This window comes from Mandrillus leucophaeus, unplaced genomic scaffold (assembly GCF_000951045.1).
Source record: "Mandrillus leucophaeus isolate KB7577 unplaced genomic scaffold, Mleu.le_1.0 Scaffold110, whole genome shotgun sequence".
Taxonomy (NCBI): domain Eukaryota; kingdom Metazoa; phylum Chordata; class Mammalia; order Primates; family Cercopithecidae; genus Mandrillus; species Mandrillus leucophaeus.
In genome coordinates this window covers 2,444,261-2,463,650 of record NW_012099210.1, presented here as the reverse complement: position 1 = coordinate 2,463,650, position 19,390 = coordinate 2,444,261, and the positions used below count along the sequence as shown (strand labels likewise).

The following is a 19,390-nucleotide window of genomic DNA, read 5'->3' as shown; positions in this document are numbered from 1 at the left end:
TTTTGCCATGTTGGCCAGACTGGTCTCAAACTCCTGACCTCAGGTGACCCACCCACCTCGGCCTCCCAAAGTGCCAGGATTACAGGTGTGAACCACTGTGCTTGGCCAGCAGTGGAGATTCTGAGCATGGAAAGACTTAATTGGAGCTATGCCTTAAGATTTACCTGTTGTCGTAGTTCAGGCTGCTTAGTTTTTGCTATAAATACCGTAAACTGAGTGGTTTATAAACAACAGTAATTTATTTCTTAGATTTGTGCAGGATGGAAAGTCCAAGATCAAGGTACTCTGCAGATTTGGGGTCTGGCAAAGGCCTACTTACTGTTTCATAGACAGCCAGCCATCTTTTTGCTGTAACCTCATGTAGTGGAAGGGACAAACAAGCTCCCTCATTTATGAGGACACTAATCCCATTCATGAGACACAGACACAGACTATGGTACATGGCAACAGAGTAGGATGGAGTGGGACTGGAAAGAGACTAAGGTTAAGAATGATTAAAAAATTGTTTTAGTAGTTAAGTGAGACAATAAAGTCTCAAATTAGATCAGGTTCAGTGAAGAAGAGGTGGTGAATGGAAGATTCAGGAGGAATTGCAAGGACCTGGGAACTGGAAGAGACAGAGACAACAACTCCATGCCTTTGAGACCACTGAAGGACGAGGGGCTGTCTGTTTTGGTTTGAGTTCAGTTTCAGGCGTGTAGACTTCGAAGTGTGGTGGAACATCTTGGCAAGTGTCCAGCCACCAGTTGGAAAATCATACTGGGTCTCAAGAAAGCTTGGGATATAAACTGATCAGCCATTTGCTTGGAGGTAATGCTATGAGACTAGGCAAGTTACACTAGGGAAACAGGTCATTGACAAAAGAGGGCTGAGAAACTGGCATTTCATTTGTGAGCTGGGACTAAGGTGCAAGGAGCACCAGCAAGAGGGACAGGAAAAGACAACATAAGACCACAGTATTCTGGTAATCATGGATGTTTCCCTCCGTGTGTCTCTTACAACAATTGCCACTTTCTCCCTTGCAGGACAGAGTGCTTGCAAGGCCATAGATCTACAGGAAAATCAAAAGAGAAGGTGTACTACAAAAAAGGGAAAAGAAAAATTAATGTGCTTATCAGGGCTGTTTCAGGAGACTTGTGAAAGTCTGTTGGTTGAAGTTATAGTTATGTGATAAGGAAATGGAATTGGTGAGGATAGAGAGCCCTCTTTTACCCCCAAGAAATTAAACAGATAAAGATGGGAGATCAGTTACTAGGATGAGAGATGTGTGCAGCTGTGGTTTTTATTTAACACAATTGTAGACTTAATTCAGAGGTTCTGATAGTGTAGGCTGTGGACTTCTAGGTGTCCCCAAGACACTTTCAGGGGTTTGTGTTGTCAAAACTCTTTTTATAATAATACAAAACCCTTTTGTAATAATATTGAGAAGTTATTTACATTTCCCTTTGTTGACATTTGCACTGATGCTGCAAAGCAATTGTCAGTAAAACTTCTGATACCTTAGTATATGTCAAGGCACTGGCTACACTAGTAGTACTGGTGTTCTTCACTGCCACGTGCTGGCATCACAAATAATAATTCACTGAAGAATGTCCTTGACAAAGCACTAAAAGTAATGTTATTAAATCTTGACCCTTGGAGACCCATCTTTTTAATATTCTGTGTGATGAAGTGGGAAGTCTGCATAAAGCCCTTCTGCATGCTCTCAAGTCTGATGGTTGTCTCGAGGCAGAGCACTTGTATGATTGAATTGCAAACTGAACTCGCTATTTTTAAAATGGAATATTGCTTTTATTTGAAAGAATGACTGACAAACCATGGTTATTCTGAAGTAGGTATTTGGCACACCTTTTCTTCAAAAGGAATGAAATTAGCTTGGCACTTCAATTAAAAAAAAAAAAGAGGCCGGGCGCAGTGGCTCACACCTGTAATCCCACACTTTGGGAGGCTGAGGCGGGCAGATCACATGAGGTCAGGAGTTGGAGACCAGCCTGGCCAACATGGTAAAACCCTGTCTCTACTAAAAATACAAAACTAACTGGGCATGGTGGTGGGCGCCTGTAATCCCAGCTAAGGCAGGAGAATTGCTTGAACCCAGGAGTTGGAGGTTGCTGTGAGCCAAGATTGTGCCACTGCACTCAAGCCTGGGCCACAGAGCAAGACTCTGTCCCCACCACAAAAAAAAAAAAAAAAAAACCCTGGCAGGATTAGTTGCCAATGATAAAACTTGACATTTCAAATGAAAATTAGTTTTTTGGGGAATTTTACATCTGTCACATTGAGCTTGATGGTTTCCTGAGACTTTTCAATTGAGATCTCTGGTAATGTGATGTTTTGATATTATGTGATAAAATTTGTCAACATTTGCAAAATCTGCAAAACCATGATTTTCCAAATGACCCAATGCATAATATTACACAGTCTTGCATGGGTAAAAGATCCATTTAAAGTATAAAACAGACCATTGGATCTTACTATAACAGTACAAAAAAATTCATTGATGCAGATTAAGTCAACAGTGGAACTGACTTTTAAGAAATTGTTGTTTGTTAGCCGGGCACAGTAGCTCACGCCTGTGATCTCAGCACTTGGGGAAGCTGAGGCAGGAGGATTGCTTGAGCCCCAGGAGTTCATAACCAGCCTGGGCAACATAGCGAGATCCCGTCTCAAAAAAAAAGGGGGGAAATTGCTAATTGTCAAGTTTTGGCTAGGTGTCAGAGAAGAATATCCACAATTAACTGAAAAGACTCCTCTCTTTCCCAGTTACATATCTGTCTGAGGCTGCAGTTCTTCGCATGCTTGCAAGACCAAAAGAACTGATCCCCACAGATTGAATGCAGAAGCAGTTATGCAAATCCAGCTGTCCTCTATTTAATTGGACATTAAAGTTTGTAAAATTGTAAAAACAATGCTATTCTTTTTAACTGATCTTTCAAATCAAAAGTACAACTTTTTACCTATTTACCCATAAGTTTAAAATTAGTTTTTTAATTAAAATATTGTTAACATGAAGTTTTATAACCTGAAAATGAACTAACATAGTTTAAAAATTCTTAGTTTTAATATCTAACATGAGAAATATCAATAGACAAAACCCTCATAAGCCTGCAGTCCTCAGTTCTTATGAGTGAATTCTGAGACCAAAAAGCTTAAGAACCTACTGGCTTTAGAGGAAGGAAAAGAGAGGGAGAAAATAAAAATAGAGATGAGAAAATTGATTCAAACTCTGATAGTCCTCTAGACTTACGAAGATGAAGACTGAGTTGAGTGATGGATGACTGAAGAAGAAAAGGCTAATTCAGGAGGTATTTTGAATGGAGAAATAGTAAGTTTGCAAATAATTTCAATATGGGGTGGATGACATGAAAATTTTGAAGGTAACCTGCATGATAACTGTTTCAGTATTGCAGACTAGAAACAACAAATTAATGACAGAAACAGAGCAGGTCCATGGATGGATGTTCCTTTTTATTTTTATTTTTTTGAGACGGAGTCTTGTTCTGTCACTCAGACTGGAGTGCAGTGGCACAATCTTGGCTCACTGTGACCTCTGAAGCAGGTTCAGGTGAGTCTCCTGCCTCAACCTCCCGAGTAGCTGGGATTACAGGCATGTGCTACCACGCCCAGTTAGGTTTTTTGTATTTTTAGTAGAGACAGGGTTTCACCATGTTGGCCAGGCTGGTCTTGAACTCCTGATCCACTCGAACACCTGATCACTCAGGTGATCCATCTGCCTCGGCCTCCCAAAGTGCTGGGATTACAGGCGTGAGCCACCGCATCCAGCCAATGTTCCTTTTTAAATACGGTTTTTGGAAATCTAAGGAGGGAAGGAATGGTAATGGCTGAGAAGGAGCAGACAGAAACAGGGAAAATACTTGTAAGTAGGAGTCATGGAAGGCAAGAGGTTAAACGAGAAGCAGATGATGGATAGATAGAGGCAGAGGATTAATGTCAAACCAAGGGCCTGTCTCATTGAGCAGACTTGATTCACAAGTGCTATCTTGGACACTTGGTATTAAGTCAGCTGTTCAAGGTCACATGGTGATAGGTCGCACGACAGTGAACTGATGAATGTCTTCAGTACTCAGTGTTCTTTAGAGTCTGAGGAGGACGAGAGTAGAGGAGACTCTTCTCTATGGAATGTATTTGGTCATCGCTAGGGACCTGCACTTCCCCACTGGCTTTAAACAAGAGAGAGTGATTGGAATGGAAAATGAAAGCAGTAAAGTGCAGGCCAAATGGGGATGGTTTGATTTGGTAAGCAGAAACAGGAGGGGGTTTGTTGTCCTGGAATAGTGAGTTTACAAAAACCTATTTGAGGCAGAAAAATTATGAACAGAAAGTTATGTAAGACATACAGGCACACTTGAAAATAGATATGAACTTGTGAAACCAGAAAATAATCACAAGGAAGTGTGGGCTCTTGGTGTTAAAGATGGTAGAGATAATGATCAATTCTAGATCTTCTTGTGGTTTATAACCTGTTTCTCACACACAGTGGTTTTGAGCCTCGCAACCTGTAGGAAGTGGGCATGGCCACTTCTCTCACTAAGAAAGTACAGTTGCGAGAGGTTCAGTACCCAAAGGGGTCTGGACGGTGGTTAGCACTGAGAACACCCTGGCTTCCCAGACAGTGGCAGGAGGTAAGAGGATGACTGTAGAGGGCACTGATGGTTTAAAGTTATGATGGCAGTATTCGGGGAGCTGGTCAGTTTGTAGACTGCTCCTTAGCATTTGTGCCCCCAAATATGATGACCAGGGGGTGAGTAGCTGAATAGAGGCAGCCAGAAGTGATTCAAGAACTTCCCTTTACCTTTCTCCACGCAGTCAGCCTTTCATGCTGTGTAATACTGAGGGTTCCATGAATGTGCTGCTGGGAGGAATATCGTTCTCCACTTGCCTAATGGATTCCTAGGGCACGCGAGGCCAATCATTCTCTCATCTCCAAATATAGCCGTCATACAGTCGTCAGATATTTAAATCTGTGAAATGCAAAGTGAAGTCTTCTCTCTAGCCCTCATCCCACTGGTATTGGGTAATGTACACCCATTATTGATTAGTGATTTAATATTAACTGCATAAATGAAAATAGACTTGCTATTTAGAGTGGTCCATTTGAATTTGACTTGGAGGTGCTTTTGTAGTAACTAGCTTAAAACCATCTGGCTGTTCAGATCTCAGTATTTAGTGAACGGCTATGCAAGTAGACATGTATTTCCATTTCACAGGGTATCCATGTGAGTTCCTAAGCAACTCATCTCTCCCAAGATGGTGCAGTGACACTTCTCCCAGGAGGTCCTTCTGCCAGAGTGAGAAGTTCAGTGAGAGAGGGCTCTGTGCATTAGGGAAGGGAGAGATTCAGACAGCTTCATGTAGATTAAGGAATTCAGACTGAAAAGGACCTTTTAAGGGGATGATCACTGGGATGACATTTTAGAAGGCAATAATATGAAAAGACAGGTGGGAAGCCTTTGGAAAAATACAATTTCAGTGCCTTAGTGGATATACATATAAGTAAATAACGTTTGTCCATTCATCCCAACCCCGGGTAAGGGTTTAGAACTTGGGTAGCAGCAAAGTCCAGGTTGTACAGTTAAGAGAATAGTTAATCATGAATTTGGGTGTCCCTTTTCCTTTTTTTTTTTTTTTTGAGACAGAGTCTTGCTCTGTTGCCGAGGCTGGAGTGCAGTGGCACAATCTTGGCTCACTGCAACCTCTGCCTCCCAGATTCAAGTGATTCTCCTGCCTCAGCCTCCCGAGTAGCTGGGATTACAGGCGTCTGCCACTACGCCCGGCTAATTTTTGTATTTTTAGTAGAGACAGGGTTTCAACCATGTTGGCCAGGCTGCTCTCAAACTTCTGACCTCAGGTGATCCACCCGCCTCGGCCTCCCGAAGTGCTGGGATTACAGGTGTGAGCCACCATGCCCAGCCTGGGTGTCCCTTTTCAACTCAACCATTAAAGCTGGAATCGCCACTGTTCCCCAGCTTATCTGAAGTGGGTTGGATGGTGAGTTGTTTCTGGATTAAAAAAAAATGAAACACTTGAGAACCTGGAGTATCTGTCTGCAGACACATTGTGGAGGCAGTGGCGAATGTGCTGGGGTGTTGCGGTACCCCTGCTGCACATAGGACCTACACAGGATCAGGGTCCTCCTGCCAGTCCCGAGTGAGCTGCAGGCGTGGCCCTGTTTGTTGTCGAGGTGAATTCTGTGGAGCCAAGTTCCTGCAGCTGCTGTCTCTGCCTCCACGGCAGCTGCCAAACGGGAGTCGTTTCTGGCTCTCTCTCCACAGAGTGTTTCAGGTTGAACCAGAAACTAGACGTTCTGGGGCATAATCACAATCGGGAGCAGTGTGGAGATTGTTTCGAAAGGGAAGCAGGGTGTGGAGTGGAGAAACTGCAGAGATCTGCCCCCTCACCCACTTCTTCCCCTTTCCATCTGCGTCCTGTTCCCTCCCTCCAGCCCAGCTGCCACCTGAGATAAAGTAGCTGCCCTGCCTGGGCCCGGGGCAGAGGTGGAGGGAGGGCGGTGCCATCCTGTTCTGAGGGCCCCACCCCTTGGGTGTGCCTCTGTGTGCTGATCTGGTTTGGTTGCCGCCCTCCTTCCCCAAATGCCCGGCTAGCTTGAGAATCAAAATGTGCTTTGAGGTAGGAAGGGACCTCCTGTAGAGCGGCTCTGGTATGTGGGCGACCCGCCCTGGAGTGGCTGCTTTTCCCTATGTTGGGTTGGGGCCACTGCCACCTTCATGTTTGGCTCACATGGTCCAGAAGCATCAGGGCTCTTTTAACCCAGAAGAGTCAAGCCTTGGTTTCCTTACCCCTGCAGTTTTCCAGAGCAGCTGAAAAACATCCAAGCTGGCAAACCATTCTTCCTACTCCAAACATTAGGAGCTTTTACCAGTAAGCAAGGGGTGGGAAGCTGTTCCTTTCTTGAAGATGCTGCCAGCGTAGTTTCCCTTGTAGCTGCCATCCTGGGTGCATGACTTGCAAAACTGATATGTGAGTGAGAATAAGACAGATGGCCTTTGCAAAAGCTCTGCTTATTTTGATTTTTGTGGTTCCTTACCAAAGACGAAGTGAGCATTGAACTTTGTTGGTGCTGTTGTAACTCAACGGCAGCATCACTGCGTTGTTTCCTCATTTTATTTTTCCTAAGACCTTTACCCATTATCTGCAGATTTTCACATCTAAGCAAAATAGGTTCATATGAGTCTAGTTACCTAGACAATTAATAAAAAAGAGCAAAATGTTGAGTGACTATGTCATAGGTCACTTATTGTTAAGTTACAACTTTGTAAGCAGCTTGCTTTGTAAATTTTTCATCCCCTGATAGATAGATGCTGATTTTAGAAGGTGAGAGAAGTGTTAGAAGGATGTGAATATCATTTTATTTATTGGCCATAATTAAGTGCCTTTGGGCTTTTTGGGTACAGGGTTAACCTATAGCTCAACATTTAAATCAAATCCAACTTAAGTACAAGAAACCAGATGACTAACCTCAGGGAGAACCCAAGAAAAGCTGGGCTTTCCCAGCATTGCTGTGCAGCATTCTGGGAATATAGCTTGATTTTTCTACATCTTTACATGCACAACAGTAGTACTGGGTCCTGTCTCTTGGGACAAGTTTCACTGTGATTTTAAATTTTTGTTTCAACGTGGATTCTCTATGATTGACCATCAAGTCGAAATCCTGGTTTTGACTTTCACTAGTGTGGGATGTGCACAGCAAGTTTTCCACCAAATTTTCCACATCGTTCCCCTGGCTTGTTTAATGAGAGCTTGGATTGCAGTTTTACCTCACCACCTAAATAGCCTGGGTCTCTACCAGCATGCCACTAGGGTTTTACTTCATTTCAGCCTCCTGTGGGCATTGGATACCCTGTACTCTGTAAGGGTAACATGAAAGATAGGCCCTTTTCTTACCCAAGCTGATGTCTGAAGTACCTGTTTTCACATGACTTGGAATTAGGAATTGCCATCAGATAACCCTGGGCTCTTCTGATTCACCCTTTGCACTTGGAGTTTTTGTTTTACTGTTTCCTTAACCTGTCACAGTCCCTTAATTAGAATGTATTGCTAGAGGACAGGCTGCGTTGTCCAACTTTGTGCGCATTTTATAGAAACACACAAAATCACCAGACAAGCAGCTGTAGTGTGAACTCATCCAGATGCAATACTGAAATTCCCCAGAGGGGCATCTTCATTGTTTTCTTTCTTTGTTCCAGAAGCAAAGGTGGATAATGAACCGAGCTGTTCGCCGGCAGCTCAAGAACTGTTGACAAGGCTGGGATTTTTACTGGGAGAAGGGATCCCAAGTGCCACACACATAACCATTGAAGACAAAAATGAAACCATGGTAATACCCAAGGAAGACACTACATTGCATACCTCTTCAGAGGATGAACGAAGCAATAACCATCTTCTCCCTTTCCTTGAGCAGGGAAACCATTGTTCAGTTAAATGAGTTCTGGGCTGTTGTGTATTGAAATTTATTTCAACAGTTTGGTTCTGGGTTTTTGCAGTGGGGAGGTGGAAAAAAGCAGAAAGAAGCAGAACATAAGAAAATGTCCACATTAACCTTCTAGTCACCACCCAGAGAATAATGGCTACGTGAATTAAAGAGGCTAAAAGAATGCGTTCATAATGCTGCTAGTACTTTTACCTTTATAGCACCATTCTTCTCATCTGGTTGCTTTGGTATATGCTTTCCTGTGCTTTTTTAGCTGTTGAGATTTTGGAGAGTCAGTGGGGTGAGGAAAAGATTTATAGGAGATGAGGCAGAGACAAAATAAGGTGAGATCAAATGGTTCATCTATCAGGAGAGCACTTCCCCTCCAAGGGAGCAGCAGCATGCACCCTGCCACTTCCCAGATGTGATGTGTGTGTCTGAATAGCAATGCAGGATGGAGCTTCTACCCCTGGTGAAGGTCTCTGCTCTGCAAGGGAGGGTGTCATGCATTGATTGAGACTGCAGTGGTCACCAGTCTCCTTCCCCTGAATGCAGAGCCCATAAATCTTGAGGAATTGAATCAGGTTGCAGTGTTCGTGAAACATTACAAAAACAGACTTCCCAGGTTTTCTGTACAGAGGTCAAATAACCCATTTGTCTTCTGCAGACTTTAAATGAAAGGAAGTCTGCCTGTTTGCCATTTCTGTTTTACAAATGTGCATTCTCACTAAATTACTGCTAAGACTGACCTTTTAATAAAAAAGAAAATCACAAAGGAGGGGAACAGAACAAAGATACTGCTCTCTTAAAATTTGGAAGACCACGTATACATTTACATAGATAAAGCTCCGTGAATCCATATCTATACACACATCTCTTTAGATTTTTTTTAAAAAACTTCCGTTTTCCTGTTCTTAGTTTTATTGTTTTAGCGTCAAAAACAAAAGCATGTGTCGAAGCATCCTGTGTAAGCCGTGCTAACTCCTCCTTCCGTTCGTCTTGCAGTGCACAGCTCTGAGTCAAGGCATCAGTCCTTGCTCCACACTAACAAGCAGCACCGCATCTCCTAGCACCGATAGCCCCTGCTCAACCTTGAATAGCTGTGTCAGCAAGACGGCAGCCAACAAAAGTCCCTGTGAGACCATTAGCAGCCCTAGTTCCACCCTGGAAAGCAAGGACAGTGGAATTATAGGTAAGAAGCACACTGCTCGGTAATGTAATGGCTCAAAGCTCGTCAACCAGAGCATTCACCAGGCACTTCCTCAGAGGGTTTTAGCGTGGTCTGTGAAGGACAGTCTGCCAGCGCCTGCTCTGTTCTTTGCAGGCGGCACTGACTCCATGTGTAGCTGAGAGAATTAAGCATTGGCTTTTACATTCCTTGATGTTTACTTTGTAACACTCAGCTCATTTGTTAAAAAAAAAAAATTCCAGATCAGATCTGGTCTGTGAAATTACAAAAATCTTTGCTCTTCTATATTCAGTTCCATTTGTTGGGCATCAGGTCCCACTGGGGCACACAGCAGAGCAATGAAATTCCTGCATATTAAGACGTCGTCTTAGCCCAATCTCAAGGTCACTTATTTTCCTGATGATAGCTCAGGCGTGTGTTCTCTAGAGTTTCTTATCATGGGATCTGACTGCATTTTGAGGCCAGAATTTTCTACGGATGACCTCCCTGAGCCCCCACACCCATGCAATAAGTGTAGTTGTCCTGAAGCCTAGGGGTCAGGAGACATGGGTTCCAGTCCTGACTCTTAGGCCAATTTGCCAGGTGACTTGAGCAACACTGAATTTACCTTTTTTGCACACTTTCTTTCTCTAGAAAATTAAGAAATTTAAGGATTTTGATTAATCCAGTAGTTTTCAGTCCCAGGTTTATATTAGAATCATCCGTGGAATTTAAGAGTCTTTATTTTTACATGCCATCTCAGACAGACTGCATTTATGTTTCTGCAGCTGGGCTCCAGTGTCTTTGTGACTCAGGTCTCCAGCTTGGTGCCTTTCAGATAAAGATGGGTGGGACCCCTGGAGGGGATTGTTCAGACCTTCCTCTGTTCCAAGATTATACTGCAGTTTCACATGGAGCTCTTCTGAAAGATTTAACTCCCCTTTTGCTGAGTCCCCATTCCACATGTCTTTGAGGGATAGTTTGTTTTATTGTGAACTGAATGCTTCCACGTTAATATGTAATCAGATGGAATGAACGACATTTGAGCTCCTTATTTTCTTTAGTCACCTGTGATTTATTTCAAGTGTAATTTGGAAAACCAGACAGCAGGTTCATCCAGTTTGCATTTTGGGGATTGCCCCAGAAGGTCAGTGAGATTCTTACGATTGGATTGTGGGCTCTTTGGTATAGACCTCACTATAGCTTCGTGAGGGGCCCCTCAGCTTAAGGAAGGCAGCTTCTTGCCATAATTTTCAATTGAATCAGAATCTTTAGTGGATTTTTGTTTTATTTTGCCTTCATTCTTTATTAAGATGAAATTCACATACCATAGTATTCATTCATTTGAACCACTGGATGGTTTTTAGTATATTTAAAAAGTTGTGCAACTATCACCACTATCTGATTTTAGAACATTTTCATTATCCAAAAGAAACCCTGTGACCATTAGAAGGCACACTCTTTCCTACCCCAAGCTCCCCAGTCCTAGTCAACCAGTAATCTATTAATCTTTCTGTGTCTGTAGCTTATTCTGGACATTTCATATAAATCATGGGCTGAGTTTTGTGTAGCAAATTTAAATTATTTTCACTCAGCTTGAAGGCCTTCCAGTGAGCTTATTCTGCTAATTCCCCATTCTCATCTTACCCTGCTTCCCCAGCTGCTGTTTAGTCTAGTTCAGCTAATTTTTCCCACTGTTACTTCTGTTCTTATGTTCTTATCTCTTCTGAGCTGTCCACCATAGATACATCTTTGGTATTTATTCTGAGATAACCAGATGACTTTCTTCACAGTATTCTCAGTTCTTCTGAAATTTCATCTCCTGCAGATAATTTATCTTCAAGGATGTGGCCAGTGCACTATTGTTTTGACAGACTTTTTCTTTTGAACGTCCTGGCCATTGGCATTACATGCCTCTGATTATAACCGAATTTTTTTTTTTTTTTTTTTTTGCTTTGACAGTTACAAACTTTTCTTGAGACAGGATTTTGCTCTGTTGCCCAGGCTGGAGTGCAGTGGTGCAATTGTAGCTCACTACAGCCAAACTTCTGGGCTAATACAATCTTCCCACCTCAGGCTCCCGAGTAGTTGGGACTATAGGCATGTGCCACCACACTTAGCTCATTAAAAATTTTTTTAACATATTTCACTATGTTGCCCAGGCTGGTCTCAAATTTGTGGCTTCAAGCATTCCTCCCACCTTGACTTCCCAAAGTACTGTGATTACAGGCATGAGCCACTGTGCCCGGCCCAAACTTCTAATAACTGAGAGCCACCCATTCATTTATTTCTCTTTCTCACTGAGATACAGTGCCACAATTTTTAAGGTATTCTAAGCAGAGGAAAGAAATGGCTCTGGTTTTTTTTGTGTATGTTGTCAATGAAAGATTAAGCTGCAGGAGGTTCTTGATACTTATATAGTCCCACCCAGTAACTGACTGATTAGACACCTTCCTATACGTTCCCCATAGTGTCTCAATATTCCCCTTCAGAGTATTTGTTCTTGTTCTGTTACTTAATTTTCTCTCCAGATATAAACAGGGGTCTCATTAATCCAGCTATCTACTAGGTTCCTAGCATGCTGTTGGAAATGATCAGTTAAGGAAAGGGAAGTGTTGCCACTGTCAAGTTGCATCGGGTGAGGGAACGTTCAGTTTAGAAAGAAGCTATGCAGGATCCCCATCCCTCGTGGGCTTTGTCAAACCTTTCAGTGTCTGTGTTGTAACCTGTGCCTTGATGACAAAGTAGTACATTTCATGACGTTGAAGCTGCGTTTTTCCTCTGCTCAAGCCAGCATGTTCCCTTAACTCGGCTGAGCATGAAAACTTGCAACTGGAGGTGAAAGCAAAAGGAATTAGGAAGTGGCTGGTAAGTCCCTCTCATCCAGAAGACCCCCGCTCTGGAGACCATGCCTCCCACCATGTTTTCCTGAAGGTTGCAAAGGCTGTAGAAGGGATGATAGGGAGGCAGTGCTATTGACAACATTCCTGTGTTCTCTCTTCTTCCGTGACCTGCAGAATTAGAACCTGTTGCCAAAGGACACGCTGGAGGTGTGGTAGGGAGGAGAAGGGAAAGACACAAGAATTTCCTCTCCAGGCGGACTGTAGCCACAGGTCTTTGAAGCAGGAGTGGTGGGGACAGAAAGGGGAAGAGCTTCCTCTTAAATCAATACAGGGTGTGCAGGTTCCACTGCCTCTTCACAGAGCAGATTATCTATGACTCAGTTGTGGTTCTATGGTTGCTGGACTAGGGGTGTGCCTTTTTCCATCTGAAGAACATGCCTGTTTTTATAAGGTGTAGCCTGGGAATGGCAGCTTTTGGGCATCGTTAAGTGTTTCACAGAGTAAAGTATTCAAGAGCACCATGACCCTAGTGGGCGGAGATGAAGATGAGATACTTTGGCTTCCTACTTTGGAAGATCTAACAGTGGCTTGTAAAACAGGCTGGTGAGGACCCATGCTCCCAATTACATAGGGCCTGGAGAAGGCAGGAAGAGGTTTTCCATTTAATTTTCCATTTTAAGTCGTTTAATATTTGTCAGCTCTACTGGGGTTGGAATGGCAGAGGCTTTGGGGGTGGACTGGTACAAAGTGCATACAGCTACCGAGGCCTTGCAAGCTTTGGGCAGCAGGTGGGCTCAAAGCAGGATTCCACGTACAGTATTCACATGGTTTATTCAGAGCAGTTCAGGGAAATTTCAGACAGTGCTAAACCATCCTTTAAAATTCCTGGACCTTTCTTTACTCTTTAAGCTGATTTGCATCATGTTGGTTATATTTAATCTCAATATTTTTGCCCAGCAGATGCAGGGACAGGAAGCGTGTGTTCCCACATGCCTGGGTACCCAGTTTAGAAAGAAATATAAAGTATGTGTTTTCATCAGGACTGCCATAAGGTGCCCTGCCTGTGTTCTGTTTCCACTGCTTAGGAGGAGAAAGGGCAGGCTAGTGACCAGTGGAAGAATTTATTGGGCCCCTTCCAGTCTTCCTCTCTGGAGGCCAGGGCTTCGTAAACCCTTCCTGCCCCTGTTTCAACTGTGTTATCTTATCCGGAGGGAAGTCCCACTTTATCCTCTTTCAGGAGGTCCAAGTTCTTCTGACATAAATGTCTTTCGAAGAATAATAATTCTGTCATGTAGAAAGACTGTCGAAGCTGAATGGGATTAATTGAATTCCCTATGATTTTTTTTTTTAAGTGAACTTCCTTACTCTTTACATGTTAAAATCATTGGCATTACCTAGAAGTTAGTGTCTGATTTTCATATTTGCAATGTGAAAATTTTCTCAATGTGAAACCCAACTGTACCTGATCACCATAAAATAGCTTTCAGTTACTTACTGTGAAAAGAAAAACTTTACAAAGTATGCTTTTAAAGGTGTTTCCTCCTTGTCTGAGAAAACATTTTTTCTTGGTAACATCCCTTTGAATATGACTTGCTTCCTACTGTTACAGATGGAAACTGTAAGCTGTATTAATCCCAATTTAGAAAGAAATATAAAGTATGTTTTCATTAGAATGTGTGAAAACCAATCTGATTTTCAAACAAAGCATCACTTAATGTGTTTTAAAGTGCTTTGAGATAAATTTAATTTTTATGTACATATCATAAAATTTTAAGTGTGTGTATTAGTTTCAAGAAAATAGGCTATTTCTGCATTTAGGAATAAAGAGGATAGAGCCTGGATGAGAAGAAACAAACAAAAACCCAGCTTTCCTGTCAAAATAAAAAGAAATCCTTCCTATCCATTAATGATAGATGTGCAGAGGGGAGGACTTATTCTGGCTGAGGGAGGGGCCGTTAAGTCAGTCACTCTCTCCATTTGTCTTTTTAATCTGCCTTTACCTGTTGAAATGTGTAATCTCCGGAGTATTTTTGTAATGTCCTGAATCTGCCTCCTTTGGAGAAGCGGTGCTAGAACAGTTCCATGAAGGGAGGGGACCCTGAGGGAACCGTGGCTGCCTCTCCCTAACTGGGTGTGTCTGCCACACAGAGCAGGTATATCATCTACCTGCCTGGCTCTCAGCACCTGAGCTGGCAGGCATGAGCCACCACATTCCACCTGGCTCGGTGGCTTTCTGGGTGATTAAGTGCTCAGAATTCAGGCTCTTCCTACTGCCTTTCCTTTGCTTTCCTCATGCTTACATTTGTTTTCTTCTTGCTCAGTTTGAAGCAAGAGAGGCAGGTATGCATTTAGACAGGGAAATACCTTTGTAGAAACAGTTTTGCAGAAGTAGCTTGCAGTAAAATATTAGACACCTGGTTAGTATCCTGGTGGTGCTTGCTAGAGTTTGATAATATTTATTTTTCTGCCTAGTTGCTTAAGATGTTAAAAAAAATTATCACAGGCTGACTTTTATCTTCCTTTGACTCTCTCCTACCTCCTGCAAGGCTTATAAAATGAAAGTGATTCCAGAGGTAGCTTTAGACCTTTTATTTCCTGGACTTTGTGTCCCAAGGGAGATAATCAGATGCAGAGGCACACAACGATGAATTAATTGTACTTTATTTTCCTTTTTGACTTGTTGTAAATCCTGCCCTTTTGATTTTATGCTAATACTGCTTTGTTGCCACCTGTATCGCCCTGCTCACTACTAAATTGAAATGCTTTGAAATTGATTTGGTAATAACTATTTAGACTGTTTCAAGTCTGGGTTAATATTCATTTTGCTACATTGCCTGTAATTTTTAAAATCATCCTTAATTATAGAAGCCTTTTTTTAAAATCTCTTGGGTGAAGAGAAGAATTTTTCTTTATGTATATAATTTGGTAATATGCTTAATGTGGGAAAGAAATTCTTGGCAATGATTTGAGTCAGCAAAAAGCCTGCTGTACTTTTATTCAGATTGTGGTTGGATTCTTCAGACTGTTCTGTTGGTGTAGCAAGCATTTATTGGCACCTACTGTGTACCAGGAGCAAGCATGTTCACTACTGGCACAATAAAGATAAGGCACAGCATCTATTGTCAAAACTTGTCCACTTGTGGGACTACAAAATGGTCTTCTGTTCTGTGGAGAGTCTGAGCAAGTTGTCAATTACTGAGAAGAGTTTAAGACATGACAGTGATTGATACCTCTGATTGAAGATGTATGCTGTGGGTGCATAATGATACCACTAATCGAACTCTTCCAAAGTCTGGGAAAGGGTCACTAGACTGTGTGAGAAGCTCCAGTGTCTGTGCATTCAGTGCACAGGTTATGTGAAGCTTTACCAAAACATTGTGCTTTTTCTGGAAAATGTCATATTATTTAAATCCTTAGGCTTGTCTCTGGAGACTGTTCTTCATTGTGTCAGACTCAGTTGGGCAGTGTGGTGGGTCGCATCCTCCCCCTGCAGCACCGCCTGCTCCCAGCTATTCCTTTAGGTGGACCTGATGAATTGAAGGGCCTGATGAATGTGGCTGGGAATGCGCGGCTCGGGTCCCTGACCTTGCTGCATGTCATAGCAGAGCATGCCTTGCGCAACACAGGTGAGCACGAAGCTAGAAATTTGGTGCAGAGATCTGGCTGTCACAAGCCAGCATACACAGCTCCCAGCACAAGGCCAGAGAGGGAGCAGGGTCCTGTGGCGCATTGGATGGGGCTGGGCGGTTGCAGAAGAGAAGCCAGAAGTCCCCTGGAGCTGAAGGTTACCATGCAGGGGTGAGGCAGGGGTCCCACCTGGGACATTCTGTTGGCATTCCAGGCAAGGTGGCTTAAGTGTCTTCACTAGACCCCTCAGGTTAAAAGCTGTGACCGCAGGTGAACCAGGGGCTTTGTTCTTTGTGGTTGGTTAGTTTGCAGGTGGCCGGGTCTAGGTGGGATGGAAAGAAAAGTACAGTCTGGCATTTCTGGCCAGAAAGGTTTAAGGCAGGCCGGTTTCATTGTGCGGGCTTTCCCTCAGACACTGGGGAAAATCCAAAATGTGGCCTGGCGGCCTGAATGCCTGTTGGGTATGAGGTATGGGTGCACAAGAGAGGGACGCCACCTGTCAGCCAAGAGGCCTACAGACTTCTGCGCTCGCTGCCTTGACTTGTCTCTGATCTTTTCCTGATCTGACTTCCTCTGCAGCGGTGAAACCTAATTTGGAAAGTTGTTAGTCACGGGAGGCAGTCTCTCTACAGTGCTGGGCTTTTCCTTTTCTATTTACTTCTTCCTTTCACCCACTTTTAGGAGCGACCATTATGTTCCTTTCTTGTTTGATCGTTAATTCATTGGTCCAGTGTTTTAACTTTAAATTCTTCCTGTCAACCACTAAGCTAAATATAGAGGTTAAAAAATGTTTGCTTTTTAAGTGCTACTTTATTTTTCTTCAGTTGTGAGGGGAGGAAAACATTCCTGAGCATTCATGATGCCTAAGGCACTTGACATATGCCCTCATGTCTGATTTTCTCTGCCACCCAGGAAAGGACAAATCACTCTGTTTACAGAGTCCTCCTCTTGAAAATGGGGAATGCAAGACAGTCTATAATGTTCTGGGAGAAAATTTTCATTTGTGATTTTTTTATCCTCTCAAAATGTGTATTTTCTATTATAATAAAGTAGTGTATGTACATAATTTGTAGTACATGTAGTTGGGATGCATGCCGAGTCTTAATAGTATGGCATGATCAGAGCTGTGTAGAGAGGCCGGGCATGGTGGGTCACGCCTGTCATCCCATCACCATGTGAGGCTGAGGTGGGAGGATCGCTTGAGCCCAGGAGTTCAAAACCAGCCTGGGCAACATAGGGAGATTTTGTTTCTACAAAAAAATTTTAAAATGAGCCAGGGGTGCCGGTGGTGCGTGCCTATGGTCCCAGCTACTCAGGAGGCTAAGGTGGGAAGATCGTTTGAGCCCGTGAGGTCGAGGCTGCAGTGAGCTGTCACTGCACCGCTGCACTCCAGCCTGGGCAACAGAGCGAGACCCTGTCTCGAAACAAAAAAACCGTGTAGAGCACTGTTCTGGGATACAGTGGGACTTAGGGCATTCTGGGGCTTTCCTGTCCATAGGGCTGTTAACGAGAGTCAGTGAGTTGAAGTACAAAAAGAACTTAGAGTGAAGCCTGGCATATAGTAAGCAGTATTCCAATATTCATCTTAGCCACTGTTGTGATTTCCTAAGGATCATTAGTTAATTGCTCATCAGTGGATTTGAAATGCTCAAAACAGACATGTAATAAACCAGGATTTTTCCTTTTTCCACAAAAGTATGAGTTGAGGAACATATGAACTAGGAAGGGCAAGAGAAAAGATGCATTGAGGAGTCACGTTCATAAGACTGTATGCTTCTTATAAGTGGGCAGAAAGCTTTACACCTAAGTTTCCTGGTAGCCAGTGGAAAGAGAGAAAACACATATGGAAGGTGATATTTATAAGGACAAAATGTCCATTGCCCAAAATGGTACCGGGTCTGGAGATGCATACCTCCTTGTGGACCCCCTATAGGGGAGAAGCCAAGGTTGCAGCAAGCCCCTTGCTCTTTTCATCTCTTGTCTTCTCTGTAGCTCAAAGGTCCATCTGATGAATTGTCTGTGGGTGTATGTTTGATATCGCTGGCCCTTAGTTTCTAAACAATTCTGGGCTAATGCTGTAGTCAGGTTATAGTTAGCTTTCTTCTTGATGTTCATTTAAGCCTATAACTTGATTTGAATCCCACCAAACTACCCATAGGGTCCTGGACCTACACTGGTTTTATTTTTCTTTTGCTGATTCTAAGTGTCCATTCAACATAGAACCTTCAGAAGGCAAGGGGTAAAGAAAAGTTGGATCCCAGCACTTTGGGAGGCCAAGGTGGGTGGATCGCTTCGAGACCAGTGTGGGCAACATGGCGACACCCTGTCTCTACAAAAAATATTTAAAAATTAGCGAGGTGTGGTGCCTGTAGTCCCAGCTACTTGGGGGCTGAGGTGGGAGGATCGCTTGAGCCTGGAAGGCTGGGGCTGCAGTGAGCCGAGATTGCACCACTGTACTCCAGCCTGGGCAAGAGAGTGAGACCTTGTCTCAAAAAAAAAAAAAAAAAAAAGTTGAGAAGGTGAAGAAAGAGTGCAGTCGTGTTTCAGAGCCTTATAGAGCAAAGCATTTGATGACTGAGTGGATGACTTTTTAACAAGGCAGACTTCATGAACTTTTAGCTACAGGTAATTAACTCCTTTTATGTGTTGAGCACCATGCAAGCAAATGGTGTTTTAAAAATATGCTGTGTGTATCAGAAGAATTGGTATTGGCTATACCACTAATTGTGCATACATGTACGTGTGTGTGTGTGTGAGAGAGAGAGAGAGAGAGAGAATCGAGAGAGATCAGGTTCTCTGGAGCCTTTCATCTCTGTAAGGCGGGGTTGATGGTTCTCTGCCTATCTGCCTCCTCTCATGGGTTGTGATCAGGTATATGCCCTGTTATATTAAGAAAGTGAGCCAGGTGCAATAATGTGTACCTGTAGTCCCAGCTACTTGGGAGGCTGATGCAGGAGGACTGATTGAGGCCAGGAGTTCGAGACCAGCCTGGGCAGCATAGTGAAACCCCATATTATGCAAAAAAAAAAAAAAAGTTTTGGAAGTATTCTACCCCTGTACGCTAGTACAAAGGAAGATAAGACACTGTCCTTGGGACCAAATGGAATTTAACACTAAATTGTGAGGCACAGCTTTATGAAATTTAAGGCCTGATAAGTTGCTCAGTTTCAGAATGCTCTGTGTCGCAAGGGTGGCTGAGACTCAGTTTGGGTGATGACAGCAAGCTGTAATTGACAGAAGCTGCCATCTATACTAGTCAAAAAAAACAAAATGCTAGAATTTTAAAATTATTAAGCCGCTATA

The 19,390-nt window shown here is 43.1% G+C and overlaps 1 protein-coding gene across 2 annotated transcripts in view; it reads left to right on the top strand.

Moving 5' to 3' along the window:
- The window catches only part of TANC1 (tetratricopeptide repeat, ankyrin repeat and coiled-coil containing 1), a 287,746-nt gene that overhangs the window by 195,882 nt on the left and 72,474 nt on the right, over positions 1-19,390 (top strand). Inside the window, exons 6-7 of one of the 2 annotated variants that reach the window (XM_011991663.1) lie at positions 8,229-8,356; positions 9,455-9,641. In XM_011991663.1, coding sequence (XP_011847053.1) covers positions 8,229-8,356; positions 9,455-9,641 — 315 coding nt within the window. Of the gene's footprint in view, positions 1-8,225; positions 8,357-9,454; positions 9,642-19,390 lie in introns of both variants that reach the window. The other variant, XM_011991653.1, reaches the window with a different exon arrangement.